This window comes from Hipposideros armiger, unplaced genomic scaffold (assembly GCF_001890085.2).
Source record: "Hipposideros armiger isolate ML-2016 unplaced genomic scaffold, ASM189008v1 scaffold_647, whole genome shotgun sequence".
NCBI lineage: Eukaryota > Metazoa > Chordata > Mammalia > Chiroptera > Hipposideridae > Hipposideros > Hipposideros armiger.
The window spans coordinates 203,370-222,929 of record NW_017731997.1 but is presented as its reverse complement, the minus strand read 5'-3'; the positions used below and the strand labels follow the sequence as shown (position 1 = coordinate 222,929).

General features: G+C 52.8%; 1 protein-coding gene across 2 annotated transcripts; it reads right to left on the bottom strand.

Annotated features, from left to right (window-relative positions):
* Nucleotides 1–5,736: 5,736 nt before the first annotated feature.
* BSND (barttin CLCNK type accessory subunit beta) lies at nt 5,737–17,655 on the bottom strand. 2 transcript variants are annotated; one of them, XM_019625975.1, is made up of 4 exons: nt 17,599–17,655; nt 11,544–11,638; nt 9,545–9,814; nt 5,737–8,607 (listed from the first exon to the last, which is right to left on the bottom strand). In XM_019625975.1, the coding sequence occupies exons 1-4, from the start codon at nt 17,602–17,604 to the stop codon at nt 8,193–8,195; spliced, it is 786 nt and encodes a 261-aa protein (XP_019481520.1). In that variant the 5' UTR covers nt 17,605–17,655; the 3' UTR covers nt 5,737–8,192. The 2 variants fall into 2 exon arrangements, with proteins under 2 accessions (XP_019481520.1, XP_019481519.1); XM_019625974.1 differs by having other exon boundaries at nt 17,199–17,649.
* Nucleotides 17,656–19,560: the final 1,905 nt, after the last annotated feature.

Genomic DNA, 19,560 nt, shown 5'->3' with positions numbered 1-19,560 from the left:
AGAGGTGCTGCCCAACCATCAGCCCCACCTGCAGACCCCACAGCTGCCCAGGCTTCTCGGAACTTCAGGCCCAGATCCTAGCACTGCTCTTCCTCCTGGTCATCCAGTCATTCGCCCTGGGGCTGGTTGAGAACCCGCTTGGCAGGGCAGCCAGCCGGAGAAGGCCCGGGGGCCTAATCTCAGGGTGAGGGCTGGCGTGTTTTGTGGCAGCTGAGGGACGTGCCTAGGCCAGGAACAAGGGGTCTGGCCTCAAAGCCCAGAGGGAGTGGTGGGGCCTTCAGGGCTGCAGGAGGGGGCGGGAGTCGGAGGGCAGGAGGGTCACTGAGGGTGAGTCCCAGCCCCTCAGCTGCACTCTGGACCTTGCTGGGTTCACCTCTCCTCACAGAGCCTCAGGTTTTCTTATTTCCCTGGATGTCTGCCCTGCCTCCTTCATAAGGTTAAAATCACACATTGTTTCAGGGGGAACCTGAAGTCAAGTCCAACCTCGCTACTTGAATCTGTCTTCCAGCAGGCCCACAGGCAGGTAAGGCGCTTTCCTCAGATTCCCTGATCAGATGGGAGTGAGCTACTTCCTGGTGGCCCGATATTTTGTTGTTGTTGTTTTTAAATAGAACTAGCATCATTGTTTGTTTCTGAATGCAAAAACGTTATTTCCTGATCATTTACATGCCCATTATAAAAATGCCTTAAAGAAGAATCTTATCACCCAGAGATAGCTCTTTAATTTTTTTCTGTTTATATTCGTGCATAGATATACACGTATATGAGATCATATTCTACGTCTGTTGGGCGTGAGTTCAGCTGCAAGTAGAGTAGCTTAATCAAATAGGAGCTAAATTTTCTCATGTAGCTACAAGACCAGTGGTTGCTGGGTTTGGTTCACTATTTCATAGGTGCAAAATCTCTGTGATTCTCTTGGCATTTCCCTCATGATTGCAAGACAGCTGCAGCAGCTCCAGCCACTGAGTGTTTAATGGACACAGAGTTTCAATTTGGGAAGATGAAAATGGGGATGGATGGTGGTGATGGTTGAACAACGATGCCAATGGACTTAATATCCCTGAACTGTGTGCACTTACAAATGGTTAATGTAGCAAGTTTTATGTTATGTATGTTTTACAACAATTTATAAAAAATAAATAAATATGGACTCAGTCATTTATTTAACAACTATTTATTGAGGGCCTATTGTGTTTCAGGATCTTTGCTAAGCACCAGGGACACAAAAATAAACATAATAGCCAGAGAGTCCTTACCTTCCTGGGGCTTAGAGTCATGAAGAAAGCCATCAGAGAAAATCACAAGCCATGTGAAATTACAACCAAGATATGTGCTACCAAGGAGAGAGGTGCATGGCGCTGTGGGAGCAGGTGAAAGGGGATTTCATTCCATCAGGAGGGTCATCATTTTAATAGCCATACACCATTCCCTGGCATAGCCAGCTACAACATTATTCAGCCAACCTCCTGTGGCTGGATGTTTAGATTCTTCCCACATTTGAACTATCGTAAACACTACCACAATAAACACCCTTCTATAAAGGTAGCTTGGCACACCTGTCTGATTCATTTCCTTAGGACAAGTTCCTACATGTGGGATTGTGGATTTCAGGGGGAGCCCACCTGCTGAAGCACTAACCACACACTGCCCTGTTGCCCCCTCTAAAACTTGTATCATTTCTATTACCACCAGCAACGTAAACTAGAACCCTGTTCCTCCACATTCTGCCAACACCACCTGTTGTTATCATTACAAAGTGCGGACAATGTTATGAGGTGAAACATGGTTTCTTGTTGTTTCAATTGGCTTTCCTTGGATTATCCCTGAGGTTGACCATAGTTTTGTGTGTCACAGATATGGGTGTTATAAAGTCCTCCATTTATGGATTCCTACAGCTTTGTCCTTGTCAATCCAACTGCCTGAGTCTTTCCCACGTGCTCCAGGGCAGCAGCCTCGGCCCATCCTAATCAGCCCCCACTCCCCACCCCACATCCTCTCCAGCCACCCTCCACACTTGTAACCCTCAGACATGCTGGGTGCCTCGGGGCTTCCAGCCTTTGTCCAAGTGGTTCTCCCTCCCTTTTTTTCCCTAGTGCAGCTCAGTGTACTCACCTCTCTGAGATCTTTCTGACTCCCCAGGTGTGGTCAGCCCCCCACTGTGCTGCCCTCTGCTCAGCACTGACCGCTGGCCTGTCACTGTTCACTTTGCAGTTATCCCATGAGTGCCCCCTCCCCAGACTGGCAGGCATCAGACATATTTCTCTGCCCCAAGTGCATGGCATGGGATGAGGGTAGGGGCACCAAGCAGGTGCTTAGACAGTTTGTAGCCAAAAGGAAAGAAGGAAGGGAGGGAGGGAGGGAGGAAGGGAGGAAGGAAGGAAAATCTATCCCTCTCCACCCCCAGGCTGGCTGATCAGGCATCCAAAGCTTGCTGTTGCCCACCTTCCACCATCCTAGGTCCGTTCTTGTCTGGGTTCAACATGGAGGATGTGCAGGTGGCTTGGGAACTCTCACCATCTGAAGAATCACCTGGGGGTGCCTATTATCTCACCTGGGCACTTCCTGAGCCACTCAGGCCCTCACTTGCCCTCCCCCTGGGCTATCTTTGAACTAGGCACTGCCCTAGCCATGACTCTGGTGTTCTGGACAGAACCCATTGGGTTCGTGGTTAGCAGTGAAGACTCTGGGACACTGGCTCCACTAAGCTTCAGCCCTGCCCTGGCATCTATCCAGTGCCACCCTCACAGGTGGAAAAAACAGGTTGGGAACTGAATTTCTGCCACAGGCCATGAACCAGCCTTCTTACCCCAGTGTGTTCTCTTCCATTCGTGTTTGCACTTATTAACCAGAATGTGCCCTAAAGGTTCCTTTCTTCATGTCACTCCTCTGCTCAAGAACCATCAATGGATCCTACTTGTCCATCAGATCAAATCTGAGCTATACAGCAGGAATTCCAGGAGCCCTATGACCAAGCTCCAGCGTCCCTCTCTGACTTCGTCCACCATCACTCCAGCCAGGCTAGCTAGCCTCCTCCAGGTTCTCAGGGCCATTTCCTCTCCTATGGGGCTTTGCCCATACCATAACCACTGCCTGAGACACACTTGTCCCTTCATTACCTGTTTAGACCCTGGCTTGCAAACCCCGCCTTCCCTGGACGCCCTTCTGACTATCCCTGTCCTTGCAATCAATTTAAAAACAAAAGACTAAGCCTGTGTGTGCTTTAGAATCTCCTAGCTTGCTTATTCAAAAGTCTGACCACCCCAGACCTCTCTAGGGTGGTTCTAAGATGCTGGACTTTTAATGCTTCACGGGGGAGTCTGAGGCTATCAGCTCTGCCAGGTCCATTGGCCTGCATTTGGGAAGTGCTGATGACAGCGCTGGATGCCAACCCCAAGTCTACACTGGCTCCTGAGGTCTGCACACTGGACACATTCCCCTCATATCTGCAAACGATAACTACCATTTACTGAGGATTCCCTAGGTACCAAGCACACACTGAGCACTCGCTATGCATGATCTCAGCTAATCTTTACAACACACTGTTAGGTAGATATTATTTTATTGATAAGGAAATTGAGGACCAGAAAGGTAAGTCTCTTGGCCAAAGTCACAGAATTTTGGGGGTGAAGGAACCCCAAGTTCTCAAACTCAGGTTGATTGTGCTAAAGCCAGTGCTCCTCGCCCGTGCTATGTCGCCTGTGTGCCTGGGCCAGCGAGCCTTCCGAGTGGGCACCTGGTTCAGTTCCATTCGGGTCAATTCCATCCTGTCCACCAGCAGTACTGCCACTTGCTTCTGCTAAGTCCTGGGCATAGACATATGGGTAGGCGTAGAAAGAGGCCCTTGCCATTGAAGGACCTCCCCATCCAGGGGAGGAGATCGGCACATGCCTAGCAAGTCACATGGGAGGCTCTGGGGCCAGAGTGATGCACACCATTTGGGAAGGACGGGGGAGAGGGTGAGTGGAGATGGGTCCTGCCCTGGGAGGGGACAGTAAGGCCAATTCAGGCTCCAGGGAACAGGTAGAATTTGAGCCGCGCCTCAAGGGATGATGAGAAGGGGATAAAGGGCATCGGGCAGAGGGAACAAGCATGAAGGGTCAGGTTTCCAGTGGCTGCTGCATGGGAGGAAGTGGGGGACAAATTGGCTGGAAAGGACAGTTGGGGACAGACCATGAAGGGCCTCCAATGCCAGGCTCAGGAATGTAGCCTTATCCTGTGTGCAATAGGGAGTCATGCAAGGTGTGGGAGCAGAGGCATGTCTGCCCTCAGCACGAGCCCCAGGAACAGGCACAGATTGGTGCTCGATTGGAACCTTGCTGCCTGATTTGTTGGTATGTGTCTTTCTATCCTCACTAGGGTCAGAATCACCTGGGGCTAGTGGATGGTTCCAGGCAGGAATAGAAGGCCCAATAGCTATACCTCTCCTCCTCCATTCAGCCCTTCTCTGGGAGGATGGGCAAATTATTCAACCTCTCTAGCCTCAGTTTTTTCATCTGTAAAATGGGGCAATACACCAGCCTTGCAGGTTTTGAGGATGAAATGAGATCAGGTGAACATAGTGTAGCTGGTGCATCACTGCGTCTTGCTACATGTGTGGACCAGGTGGCAGAGTGGAAAGAACAGAGGACCTACTTTCTGAATCCCAGCTCTGCCCCTGGAACAGCCCTCTCAGGGCTGGTGGGAGGATTAAATTCAGCAAGCTAATGCACGTGGAGCACCCGCTACCCAGCTGATGACCGATAACTTTGATTGCTGCCTGCCTGACCAGGCACAGGAGATCCTGCTCCCCCTCCTGTTCCTGGGACGCTGCTGCTCTCATTCAGCTCTCTGCTCCCTCCTCCTCGTCCCGAAAGAGGTACTTTATTTGGGCCTTAGCTTGCTGCCACTGGCTGTCAGCTGACCTGCCCCCTTGACGCCTGGCACAGGTAGATTTTCTGTACCGTTCACAAAGAGTTTTCACATGCATCTTCTCCCTGGTTAATCCACTCACTTACTATTAATTCATAAGCAGGACACAGCTGATCCCCACTGAGCGGATGAGGAAACTGAGACCTGAAGAGGGAAAGAAGGGGACTGATGCTGTTTGAGCACCTATGACGTGCAAGAGGCATTATACCCATTAGTTCTCCATCATGGCAGCCTGAGATTTAGGTATGACCCTCCCCACTGCATCACTGTGAATGTGGAGACTCAGAGAGGGGCAGTGACTTGTCCAAGGTCACACAGCAAAGGGACTGGCACAGGCTGACTGCAAACCCAGGGTCTGGGATTCACAGCAAACATTTGCAACATGGGGTTGATAGACCTGCCCCGAGGGCTGTTGCAAGGACCAGATGAGGCATTGAGCATGAGGGAGGCTGGCACAGTGCTTATGGACTAGGAGTAGAAGTGTAATCTTGTCCACCTAACTGTATAGAGAACAGAGATAGAGTCCAGGAGGGCTGTGACATGCCCAAGGTCACAGCAAGCAGTCAGCAGAGCCAAAGCTCCCTGCCCCCAGGACCACTCACTCTCTTTCCCAGTTAAGGGCGGGGGCCATCCCTCCATCCCTCCAGGGCCTTTTCCTCCCAGAGAGTGGAAACTTCCAAAGTCCCTCTGACCTGACAGGAGGGTGAAAAGAGCAGGAATGTCTGCCATGGCACACCAACCTGGAGCCTGGGACCGAAAGCTGGAATCCCAGGGTTTGCCGGGGCTGTTGCTCCCTTCAGCACCCCGCCTGCCCGGGGGCCTCCCACCCTCCCGGTTAGTCAGCCAACTAGCCACCCCCGAGGCCTGTGTTCTTAGAGGACACTGAACGTGGCAAGGCCAAGGGAACAGGCACAATGGTGGGATTTCATATGTAATAAGCTCTTGAGGCAGATCACAGAACCCGAGAAGGATGAATATATAATTTATCATTTCAATGAGATACCTTTGAGAGAGAAAGGGAGCACTACTAATAACTAAGCAAGGACAGCGGGCATAAATTAGGGCTGTCCTGAGCCAACCAGGTGTGTGGTCTCCCCATCATGCGGTGAGATGGTGGGGGAGCTAGAACTGCAGCCAAAGCCCGAGTCGTCCCATGGCTCTCCCCTGCCCCGAGCGAGTCCTCGGTGCAGCTTCCTGGGGCAGGGTTGGCATCTCTCTGCAGGTGGGCCTGGCAGCCAGAGGTTCTTGGTTCTCTAATAAGGTCTGGGGAATGCCTACCTGTTGTGATTCAGGGACATTGGGGCCACTTCTGGGATTCCGCACCACACAGCTGTTCCACGTGGTCACACCGCTGTGTTTGGTGTTCACTTTCCAGAGGGTGCCCACGCTGCCCGCCAGGCACGATGCCTCATTTACCCTGTCCAGAGCGTGGGCAGGTGGTTTTACATAAACAAATTTGCAGGTGAATGAAGGTGGCCCCTTTAAACATTGAAAACTTTTTTATTTTAGCCATTCGTGCTAATGCTGTTCCGGATGCAGGTGCCCCTCTCCCCCTGCCTTTGTAAACACAGCTCAGGGACACGCCTCGCCCCAGTCTAATGAGTGGGAACATGTTAAGTACCGCACAGGAGATGAGCCTGGGGACACCTTCCACTACCAAGGCTTTACACTGGAGGGAGACAGAATGACCCAGAAAGAAAAGGAAGTGTGTTCCAGGAGTGCCCTTCTGACCCAGCATGGAGGATATCCCTTCCCCACTGCCGGGTCCCTCAGTCCTGATCCAGAGGCCCAGCCCACGTAAAGGTCTCCTCTGAGTGTGTGGACCTGGTCTGAGGTAGTGCCACTGCCCCTTCCTCTGATGCTGCCATGGTCCCTGGGCTGGGACATGGAGGGGCTTGGCAGAGGTCAGCATACTAACAGCATTACTCTGTGATGCTGCAATGCAGTGGTATCTTCAGGGGCTGCCGTAGCAGGCTGAGCTGCTTGCCCTGCATTCGCTGACCCCAGATGACTGTGGGGTTGACACCCTGCTGCCTCTGGTGGGCCACTTTTTTACTTCTCTTCCACTCTTGATCTGCACTCTGTCCCTAACTTACAAGAAACCAAGCCCACTAGACTGTGGGTCCTTTGAGGGCGAGAACTGTTAGTTCATGTCTCTTTCCCCTGAAGATCCTGGCTTAATGCCTGGCACATAGTAGATGCTCAGTAAATGGCATCTCAGTCAAATCGAGTTAAGCCAGGAAGGTTCATTTCACCCACAATCCTAGCCCAATGCAGATGTATTCTGAAGGGAAGGAGGTTACTCTGAAGGCTCTTTGCCTGGCTTTGTGACGCCTCTGTAGGCTATTTGGAGGTTTGAATGCCTGAGAGTGAAGGGGCTGGGAGTCTAAGTGTTAGGGAAGTAGGAAAGGAGGACATTATTTGCAAAAGTTTCCTGAGTTCTGGTCAGTTCCTTATACCCTCAATGACCACTGACTCTGGGCACAGGAGATATACCAAGGGGAGTAAAGCAAGGATGCTAGCCTTGAGCAGACAGTCAAACTCCAGTGATAAGTGTAAAAAGGCACAAAGGTGGCACCAAGGAGCCAGGACTAACTTATTCTAGGAGGCGGTGACATCAGAAAAGGCTTTCAGAGAAGGGACAGCTATGCCAAAGGGCTTCCTGGAAGAGGGGCAGATAGTGTGGGAAGGGCATGGGGCAGCAGGGTGTGCGTGTGGGGCAGGGCATGGCCTTGGAATTGAGAAGCAGAGGGTGTGGCGTGGGGCTGACCAGGGTGGAAGTTGGGAGGTCAGCAGAGGTCAGTCATGGAAGGTTTTAGATCCTGGAGCAATGTGGGCAGGGGTGATGTGGTTCGTTCTGGATGAAGACAGATCACACCAGCTACCAGGTGGATCACAAGACTCAACAGGAACAGGAACACAGAGGCCTTCACAGAGCATCAGGGACCCAGGCACAGCACTGAGGAAGGCTCCTGGTCAGAGACCAGCTTCGGGGGAAGGCAAACAAGGCTCTTGAGGGCCCCAGCTGTCGCAAATCTTCACAACACATCACATTTTACCTTCAAAGCTTTACCCCCCAAAACATAACAACTGGACGGGTGATGGTCCATTGAAAGTAATCACCTCCTCCCTATGTGTTTCTTGACAGTTCTCCAAGTGCTCTAGAATCCACCATCTCATTCGCACCTCCGTATAGCCCCATTTCGCAGATAGGGAAATTGAGGCCCTGTGAGGTGACACAGGGCTAACAGCCCTGCCCAGCTAGACCCAGGGGCAGTTCCATCTCAGCCCTGGGTATCGGGCTCAAAGCCCTGTTCTTTGTCTGGGAGGGGGTCCCCGGGGCTGTCCGGCAGCCCATAGTACAAGTCTTCCTCCTCCTGCTCTGGCTCCTCCATGCCTGTGTCCGAAGCCGCCTCCTCCTCCTTTGTCCTTGGGGAACGCTGCCAGTAGCCGGGTGGGGCTGTGTCCGGCCACTGCCCCTCTGGAGGAGCATCCTCTGATGTGGGGGCGTCGATCAGAGCAAAATCATGGAAGCGGTCCAGCCTGTACCTGCAGGCCCAGGGCTCCTGTGGCTGGGCTCCAGGCTCCTCCCCCTCAGGTGGAGATGGGCTGGCGCTGCCACTCTCGCTGGAACCCAAGTCCAGATCATCTTGGAAAGAAGCCAAAGGTGCAGCAGGGCCCTGAGGACAGGCTTGGGGGCTGTAGGGGCAAAGCCAGAGAGGGCGAGGGTAGCTCTGAGTCAGACGGCCTGGGTCCAAACTTCAGCAACTAGCTGCAAGGCCTGGGGAGGGGAGCTCACCTGTCTGAGCCTCAGTTTCCTCCCCTGTGAGGTGGGAGAAATAACAGTATTCACTCCTCTGGTGTCTCTGAGCTTTACAGCAGATCATGTGTGCAAAGCACTTTGCGCAATACCTGACACATAGTAGGTGCTGAAGAAATGGGCGATTATCATGTTATTATCCAAACCAGGTCACTCCTCCACTTCTCCAATCACTCAGGGATCTCCTCTGGGCCCTCAGGCCCCACCATACTAGGTCCCAATGTCTGTCCTTTCGTCTGCCTCCCCCATTGGACTGGGAGCTCTTGCAGGGTGGGGTCCTCAAGGCCTGGCAGGGAGTAGGTGCCCAGTAATGGTGGTAGGATGAGTGAATCAATAGATGAATAAGGAACCCAATTCATAAACAGCCAAGGATGGAGTGGGGTGAGGAGTGGCCTGCTCAAGACCACAGAGCACAGCAGCAGCAGGCTGGATTTGAACTCAGGTCCCCTGGCTCACTGTCCCTTGCTACCCATGACAAGCACTCAAAGAGCACAGAGGTCTACGGTGTGCCCAACACTTAAATGCACTAGCCCAACCCTCTGAGGTAGGAGTGATTATTCCCATGTGGGGAAACTGAGGCTCAGGAGGATAAGAAACTTGCCAAGGTTATACAGCAGAGCTGCTAGGATTTGAACCGAGGCCTGTCTGACTAAGCCCAGACTCATGAGCCGGCTACAACTGCTGCCTCTCAAGGTGTCCCCACCCCCACTCCCCTCTCTACTTCCAAATGAACCCAACCACCACTCAGTGGCCCACACCCCTCCTCCTTCATCCCGGAAGTGGGTGCATCCCCACTCTTGTGCTCTGCAAACTCACCCAAGCCTGCTCTGAGTTGGGTTTCTTTCTCCCTCGTCCTCATCTGAGCCCCTGTGGACGACCACGGCAGCCTCCATCCAGGCCTGAGCATCAGGATGGCCACCTTCTCCTTTTTCACTGGCTTCCAGCCGCTGCTGTCCCAGCTGAGGGGCCAGCAAGGGGCGGGGGTCCTCACTGTAGCCCATGACCTTCATCTGGATGTGGCTGAAGTCAGGCAGGCTCTGGTCATAGGCGGCTTCCTCCCACAGCCTGACATAGGGAGGCTGGGGGCTAGGTGGGTGAACGGCAGACAGCGGGACAGAGAGCAGGCAGGTGAGCAAAGATTCATTCAACAGACATCAGTGCCGTCCCCTGGCCCATCTGCTCTGGCCACCTGGTCCCCTCTGACCTCAAAGAAGCCTTTGGGGGTCAAAACTGTACCTAGTTCATGGATGAGGAGTCCGACGCCAGCAAGGTAAGGTAGGTGGCAGAGCTCAGACTCTCAGCTCAGTGTTCCTGTCACTCCATGTCCCCATAGTTAACCCCAAAAGTGCAACTGCAAAATGAAGACCAGTTGCACTGACTGAGAATTTGCTGGGTTCCAGATGGTGGGCTAAAGGCTTCATGCTTCTTATCCCATTTATTCTGAACAACAGCAGAATGATGGTTCCCACTTTTCAGATGAGAACTTCAGCAGTAATTGCACAGCTACTGCGTGCTCCTTGCCTGCCAGGCTCTGTCACCTAACCCTCACCGTAACTCTGGGACATACTGGAGGAAACTGAGGCACAGAGACTTTAGCTGACCTACCCAGGTGACTCAGACACTGAGTGGTGCGACTGGGGCCCCAGGCACCATGTTTTCTACTGCTGTCTGCAGACCCTCTCTTGAAAGTGAAGTTCCCTTGCTTAGGGCTGGGGACTAACCAGAAGGAGCCCAGACTCAGGGTTACCTGAGCCTCAGCTCTGTCACAACAGCTCTCCCTGTGTGACCAATCCTGAGGCTGGCCCCCATGCCCACCCAGGTTCTATTGTCTCATTCCTCTGAGACGTTTGATCACTCTCTGTGTCAGGAACAGAAAATACCATCACCACCTCCTCCAAGCACAGAAAGAGTTCCAGGGCCCCAGCCACACACCCGGGACCTGCAGCCTGCCCTTCTGAGCATGAAGTCACAGCGTCCAGGGGCGGGAGGGGGAGTGCTGGAGTGCTCTCCGCCAGGGCCTGCAAGCCATGGCGTGGCACCTCCAGGGACGAAGGCAGGCCTGGTCTGCTCTGTCACTGACTCCCCGTGAGTTTTGGGGGCTTGTGATTATACTTTTTAAGCCTCAGTTTCCACATCTATAAAAAGGCTTGGACACACCCCTTCGCAGGGTTTCTGTAAGGACTGAAGGAGGTCATGACTACAAAATGCCTGATTTGGTCTCTGCTACATAGGAAACGCTTCTTACTAATGATGACAAACACTTAGAGAGGGCCTACTGTGTGCCAGGTTCTGGTCTTAGCACTTGACTTATATTAGCTCACTGAACCCTCCCTGAAGTCCCAGGAGGAAGGTACCATTAGTATCCCCATTTTATAGAAGGGACAAAGAGAGGCATGTTGTTTTCCCAAAGGCACACAGCCAGTAAGTGGCAGAGCCCAGGAGGACGGGGCCTTAACCTTCATTATGCCTCTTGTTTGCTATAGTAGCAGCTTTTTAGGATTTAGGGTCAAGCCTGGTTTTAATTTTTGGTTTGCTACTAGTTCACTGTAAGACGGTGAACAGCAAGACAGTGAACTAGTCCCCAAGCCTCAGTTTCCTCACCTGTAAACTGGGAATAAGAACGCCTGCCTCATGGAATTGAGGGTTCAAAACAATCCATGATTTCGAATAGTATAGTCTCAGTAAGTGGAACGGCCAAACCAGAGCCTGGAGCAAAAGGAGGAGACACCGTCCACCCCTCCCACCCCTGGAAGGGGTGGCTAGCTCAGTGCCCTCCCCTCTACCGCCTCCCAGTGCCAGAGGGCCCGGCACCTACCTCTTCATCTCAGCAGTGAGCCCGTTCTCCAGCAAGCCCAGAGGCTTCGAGGACAGGATGCCTTGGAAGTCAGAATCAGCGGGTACAAAGGCGATCTGCATGGCAAAGGGGAGCCGGCTGGTCTGTGGCTGCGCACACATGCCCTTGACCGCTGCTCCCCTCAGACCACGGGCCTAACCCCTCCACATGCTCTGGGAGAGGCCTGGCTAGGGGGGGGCCTCGCCTTGTGACAGGAGAGGGTCCTGCTCAGGGCCCAGCACCCGTGAGTGGATGGGTCCCTGGGCTCCTGCTCCCACCTGGCTCTCTATTCACCCAACAAACATTTATTGAGCACCTGCTGTGTGCCAAGCACACAGGCCCTAGGAGGCAGCAGGCAGCGAGACAGACATCCCTGCCCTGGAGGAGCTTACATCTCGTCATTGCTTAGGGTCCTCGTCCAGTGCCCAGAATGTGCCTGGCACAGGGAAGGCACTCCATTCGTATCTGGTGAATGAGTGGAAAGCAGGTCATTGTCATGTGTTTCTTGGCACAGAGGCTGTGGTGGGGGATAGAGAAGAGTACGGCTGGGGTTGCGCCCACCAGGACCTGCGCCTGAACTTTCAGGGATCAAGAGGTCTCTGCAAGTACAGCCCCATGGGGAGGGCACGGGGTGGCGGAGGGGAGGCGGGTCATAAGGAGGCAGTGGGATGAGGCAGAAGGAGCCCTGCCTTTGGGGTGTGGTCATCTCCCCTCCCAGAGCCCCTCTGTGGTCCTCTGTACAATGGAGTTAGCCTGGAAGAGATATTTGCAGCGTTCTTCACAGTAGACAAGCGGTGGAGGCGACCCAACTGTCCACACACGGATGTGTGGATTAACAAAATGTGGTTTATACACGCAATGGAACGTTATTCAGCCTTAAAACGGAATGGAGTTCTGACACATGCTACACATGGATAGAACCTCAAGAAATAAGCCACTCACAAAAAGACAAATTCTGTACGATTCCACTTATCTGAAGTATCTAGAATAGTCAAATTCATCAAGACAGGAAATAGAATGGTGGCTGCCACAGGCTGGAAGGAGGGGCATTGAGGACTTATTGTTTAATGGGCACAGAGTTTCGGTTTTACAAGATGAAACGAGTTCTGGAGATCTGTTGCGCAACAATGTGAATGTAATTAACACTACTGAACTCTGTACGCTTAAAAATGGTTAAAAAAAAATGGTTAAGACAGGTCCCGGCCCAGTGGCACCTTAGTTAAGAGTTGGCTTGGGACGCCAGCTCTGAGCAGCAGGGCCCTGGTTCGGATCCCACATGAGGGCCAGTGATGCTGCGCCCTCTACAGCTAAGATGGTGAACAACAGCTCGACCTGGAGCTGGGCTGCCGTGAGTCACCTGTGATGGCATAGGCTGCAGTGGGGCTGGCCAACAGCTGGCGTAAGCTTTCGTGAGCGGCCGAGCTGCCGAGCCGCTGTGAGCAGCCATCCGGTGGCCGGCAAGCAACTGCTTCACCTGGGAAGAGCGCAATGATAATACCAACATGGACCAGTGAAGTGATGTCCTCCACAATTAGACTGAAGAACAAAAGAACAGCAACTTGTCTGTTCCCCTTCCCTGATTCCCCAACACTGTTCCCCTCCCCCAATTCCCCAATAAAATCTTTTTTAAAAAATGGTTAAGATGGTGAATTTTATGTTATGTGTATTTTACCACAAGTTAAAAAAAAATCAGACTAGTGATGCCTGACTCCTGGGGTTGCTGGGAGGATTCCATGAGATAATATATAAGGAATTCCCCAGCACAGTCCTGACACATAGTAGCTGCTCAGTAAATCAAGTTTGATGCCACTGAAGATGAGACTACCTTCTGTGAGTCTTGGTCTCCTCAACTAAAGTTTGTTCAACAAATATTTGATGAGACCCTCCTGCATCATAAGTTCATAAAGAGCAGCCGCCTCTTCCCTTCCCAGAGAGTGCAGTGAGTAAAAGACACTTGTCTGCACTGGAAAAGCTTCGTCCTGCTGGGAAGAAGGGAATGGTGAATACAGGGATTCTTAGAACTCCTGGGAGGGATAAGCTTCCCAAATGTCTGGGATGTCTGAAAATAATGCAGAGACCTGGGTATCTTCCACACCCACTAAGGATGCCCTGCACGTCCCAGCTGGCTCTGTACTTGCTAGAATCTGCCCCTTCTTCCTGTGCTTTATTACCTCATGGACAAGTAGCCATCCTCATCCTCATCCTCATCACCATCATCACTATTACCACCATCATCATCACCTCCATCAACCTCATCATCATACATCACTATCATCATCATCACTAATCATCATCGTCACCATTGCCACTGTGAAAAGCCTAGAGGAGAAGGAAAGGCAGAAGTATCTCAGAACACACGTCCTTTTAAGAGAAGAGGACAGGCAGAGTTGAAGCTGGAACGGGACAATCAGACCATGAAGACCCCAGAACATCAGACTAAGTTCAGCTTTTATCCGGAAACAATGAGAGCCCTGGAGGAGTTCTCAGCAGGAAGGTACACAGGCCAATTTGTGTGTAGACAAATCCCCGCAGAGGTGGGCGGGAACGAGGAAGGCCCTTGAGAGGACAGGTCCATCCACCACCAGTCAGGGGCCTGATCCTGGACTCCAGCTGAGCAGGCAGGGGAAATGGGGGACCTGTGGCCAAAGGTGGAAGCTGAACAGGCAGAGACCTTGCTTTCCCTGCCAACCCTTCCCTTTCTCCCGGCTGCCCTGCCCCACCTCAGCTAAGGGGCAGTGCCCCTGACTGCCCCTCCTATTGACTTGCTGCAACTCCTCCTCCTCTCTCAAGCCTAAGACCCAGCTGACCACCAAATCTGACCAGACTCTACTTCAGAAATTCAGTGAGATAAGCTCAATGGAAGTGCCAGTGCCATGCCCAGCCACAGCGGGTACTGTATATTTGATGAGCTGGAAATGTCTTCCCTGTGCCGACCGTCTTGGGTTCAAACTCCGCCTTAGTCTGGAAGGCCATCATCTCTCACCTGGACCAGAGAAGGAGGAGCCTCCCCCACTGGGCTGGCTGCCCCTGAACCTTCTTTGTCCCGATGTCAGCCTGATAACTTTCTTGAACTGCAAAGCTGACCGTGGTCCCTATCTGGTCCCATCAACTAAAGGGTAAGGTCCAAATTCCTTAGCATGGCATCTCGGGCCCGAGGAGTTGAGCCCCACCCCCTCTCCATCGTACCTTCCTCTCCCAGCACCGCAGCAGCCATGCTGCCCCACCTGCCTTGCTCTTTCACCTCGTGTCTCTGATCACGCTGTTCCTGGAAGGCCTTTCCCATCTTCTCTGCCCCCGTGAACTTGTAATTGGCCCACAAAGCGCAGCCCATCTTCTCTGTGAAGCCTGTTCCCTCCCCATCAGGCAGAAAATTGTCTTCCCTGCAAGACCCCCAGCCCCTCAAAGACAGGGACAGTTTAATTCATGTTGGTGTTGGCTACCCTTTACCCCCATATCTTAATTGGTTGGTTCCAGTCCCTTATATTTATATTTCTTTCCACCCAGGAAATTCCCATTTGTCAGGCACTGAGAGTCAGGGCAGGGTCCGGAGGAGGGAGATGGGCACCAGCACTTGCAGGCAGCTGATGGCACCAAGGGAGCGATGTGGAGACAGGCCCTGCCCCTAAGCAGCACACTGCCCTCCCTTCCCGTAGTGTGCTGGCTCTAACACCCACACACACCCACACCTGCACTCACACCTGCACATACACACAGCGACCACCCAATGACACAAACATCCATCTTGAGAACAATGCCTTCAAACCAGCTCTGTGCCAGGCGTGATGCTGGGTCCCCCACAGACAAGCCCTCACTGGTTCCTCCCACTTGGCTAGAGAGGCAGGGGACTCCCTCTGCCAAGGTCACAGAAGTGGGGCAGGAAGGAGGAGGGATTTGAATCTGGGCTTGCTGCAAACCAAAATGTATTTCTACCCACCATGCTGCCTCCACACACAGGAACACGTGAATCTATCAACAGTTACTCATTAATACGCAGCAATATTCCCTCTCCCCGCTCTCTCTCTCTGCCTCATCCCCCACTGCCACCCGGTCACTCTGCCCACCACCCCAGAGCCACCTCTAGTAAAGGGGGACAAGGCAGGAAGGACACTACTCTGTGCCCAGCACTGTTCCATTGCTGTCCCCCAGGATCCAGCCTCATCTCTGGGATGAGGATGACGATGGAGGTGGTGACGTGGGTAGCTTGGGCCCCAAGGACCTCTTCTCCCCATGACCTCTGCTCAGGGCATTTCACAGAGAGGAAAGTTGACTGTAAACTGCTGGGTAAATGACTGTAAACCAGCCAGGACCGCCCCAGCACCAAATATTCTGACAGCCTGAGGCTGACCCACGGAGGGGGCAGGGCTGGGGAGAGCAGGCCCAGGTCCCTGGGAGCCTCCTCCCAACTCCACTAAGCCCCTCCCCCGCCACAGCCACCTAGGTGATGGGGGTTGCCTGAGGCCTAGAGTCCTAGATGTCAGGACCAGCAGGGCCCTTAGATGCACCCCTTTTCCCACCCCCTTTTCCTGACACACACACAAATGAGGAAACAGGCTCAGAGAGAGAAGGCCTTGACCAAAGTCTCCCAAGCAGTTAGAGGCAGAGCCCAAGTTTGAATCCATGCTTCTGTTTTTGTTTCCCTGGGTCTGACCAGCTGTGTGACCTTAGAAAAGACACACAACCTCTCTGGGCATTAAAGGCTTACAACTCCTGACATGCCCATTCTACCAGGTTGTTGGGAGGATCAATAACAGTAATGATGACAGCATTTCACCTAAATAGAATACTCTACAGTTTATAAAACATTCCTACATCCCACCTCTTCTCTGTTCATAATAACTGTGAGCTGGGAGAAACAGGGGATTGGGGTCCCATTTTGCAGATGTAAGAAACTGAGGCTCAGAGAGATAACCGTCACACAGAGAGTTTGGACAGAGCTGCAACTAGAACTCAGGGCTCCCAAACCAGTGCTCTTCCCATCACTAAGTTACTCACAAGGCTAGGAGTACACTGAAACTCCAAAAGATAGAGTGCTGACCAACCCATGCCATCAAGGTTACACACCTGACCCACTCAGAACTCTCAGCAGCTCTGAGACACAGGGTTAGCCCTCCGAGGTGGAAGGTTGTGCCTTAAGTCACACATATTTGAGCTCCAAGCCCAACTCTGACACTTAGGAGCCATGCGATCTCGCCTTTCTGAGCCTTGGGCTTCTCCACTATAAAATGGAACTACAGAGGTACCAAAAGCTCCAAATGAGGACTGAGCTGCACCATGAATGCAGGAATGCCTGACAGGGGCAAGCACTTACTAACTTTGGTTTCAAGCACACGGATGATGTGTGTTGGGTTTTACTGTGTCTCCCCTGTGGTGCCTAGTTCAGGGATGCAGGGGGCTTCTGATCAGTCCTCATGATAAGGGAGGGAGTAAGGGTGGGATGGATGGATGGGCGGATGGCTAGATGGATGGATGGACGATCAGGAAAGTGTAGAGAAGAAAAGAGGGGTGAAAGGGGGAAGGATGAAAATACAATGGAAGGATGGGGCACAGTATATGCCTGGACTAGAGGCACAGCCCAGCCTTCCTGGCCCCTGGCCACTGACCCCCAGCCAACCTGCCCCCCCACATCCCACCGCCTACCTTAGGGTAGCACTGGCACATGCTCCAGATGACACCCCCGATCACCATGACGCTGCCCATGGCATAGAAGGTGCCATAGACCTGGGGCCGGTCGTGGCTCATGAGGAACGTGCCGAGGGCCAGCAGGAAGAGCCCCAGCACAATGAAGCCTATGCGGAAGGTCTTCTCGTCTGTCATGGCTGCCCCGCCAGGCTGCCGTCTGTTCCGTGCACCACCGTGGAGGGGCCCCCGTGAACCAGTGTGGACACCCACACACCTCACACTGGGAGTGATGACACTCCGGAATCGCTGCCAATCGGGGCTTAAAGTTTAAAGGAGGGTAGGCTCCACGGTTGCAGGGTGCACAGGTTCAGCAGGCTGCAGGAGCTACGCTTGGATGGCCCCTGCCCCCACCACCTACCTTCATTCCCTCTCACCTTCCCTCTGGGCCCAGCCGGAGTGTGTGTGTGACTCTGAGTGAGGGACGAGTGAGGAGGGAGAGGGGGAGGTTACAGGGGCTGGGCCCCAGCCAAGGCTTTGACATCACCTCATTTGCCTGTGTGGGGCTGAGCTAGGTGGACGGGCGGACCCACACCATCCAGCCATGGGAAGCCAGGTACAGTGCCACAGCCAAAACACATCAGAATGCCACTGGAAGATTCCAGGTTCCCACAGGCTGACATTTTAGAATCCTGAAGCATTCTATTCTCTTCAAGGTCATGTGCCCATCCAGGGTTCAGGAATAATAACCCGTATTTATTGGACAGGGGCTGCAAGCACGACACTGCTTTAAAGACGTTACAGGTATTACTCATTTAAGGGGTACCCCGTGAGACAGGCACTACTATCCCACTTTACAAATGAGCACACGGAGGAACAGACAAGTCGTTTTCCCAAGGTCACAGAGCTAGAAATGGCACAGCAGCTGGGATTTGAATCCAGGGGCCATGCCCCTAGCCACTATGTTATACTCCCTAGCTATAACAGGATGGTTAAAAGTGTGGGCTCTAGGGCCAAGGCAGACTTCCTGGGCTTGAGTTTTGGTTCCTATCTACCATGGGCATTGTGGCCTTGATCAAGTTACCTCCCTGTGCCTCAGTTTTCCCCCTCTGTAAAATGGGCATAATAATAACACTTCCCAGGAGGGAGCTCTCTTCAGGCCTAACCGCCTCTGTCCCCTTCTCATATTCTGTGACTTGCCACCGGGAAAAGCTCTAGTGTCTTAATGCCCCTGTAGGGTGTGGATGACTGACAGCAATTTCTATGCCTCTTAAGCTAGGAAGATGCCTTAATCCTAAGAATGACATTGTAATGGTAGAATTCCAGTTCTGGGGATAGGCTGACGGGAAAAGTCCGTTCTTTTACAGGATTATAGGAAAATGAGAGCCATCAATGTCTAAAAGAAAACATTAACTTGTCATTTGTACAGAGTTAGGTTGCTGATGTGGGATAATGGCTCCCTTTTGGCATCCTGATTTGGGTCGGAATTTTCCTATTTGTTGTCATCACCATCTCCCTCCTCTCCCACAAGAGCTGTGCTTCCGGAATACCACACCTACGTTCACACCATACCCTCTGCCTGCTGTTCTTGCCCACACACTTTTTCCAGCAGTGGTTTCTCCTTCACCAACCCTCAGATCCAGCTGGACTACACGCTACAGTTTGCATAGGAGGTCCCCTGTCACAGAGCTCAGGAGAGCCTCCCAGGGAGAGGTTGCTGAGGCGTCTGAGAAGGGCTGAGTCACTGGCTCATGTCCAGGTCTGATTCCCCAGGTAAACTTGGACTGGTGGCTCCGATCTGGGCTTGAATTTTGTCACCTGTGCTTATCTATAGAGCAGGACCCACTACCCGGGAAGTACTATTGGGTTGTCGGATGTCTTTTTCTATGTTTTTTGTTGCAAAACTGCGTCATGACTTTTCAGACAACCCAATATTATCATCTCATAGAGGCTCAGAGAAGGGAACGAATGAGTGCCCCACCCCCCCGAAAAGGAAACGGATGCCCAGTGGGCCCTTAGCCTGCGCTCTCTGGTCCTGGCGATGGGAATGGATGGCTGCGGTCGCTGTCTAGCAGGAGCCTCTCGCGCCCCCTTGTGGCGGTCGTAGCAGGCGCTCGCAAAGGTGCTTTTACACCCTTTCGGTCATGCCCCTGTCCTTCGGCTCCGAGAGGAGCATAGGGGAGGGGTTATCATACCCATTTCACACGCGAGGAAACTCAGCCCGGGGAGTGGAAGGGGCTGGCCAAGATTTCCCCAAACTGTGGCGGCGGCTGAGCGATGACCCAGACCTACACAGCCCCAGCCCCAGTGTAGATGGATCTACCTGATACTTAACCCTTCCAGAGAGGCCTCCCGGTCATCCAAGCACTCTCCTCCTCTCCCC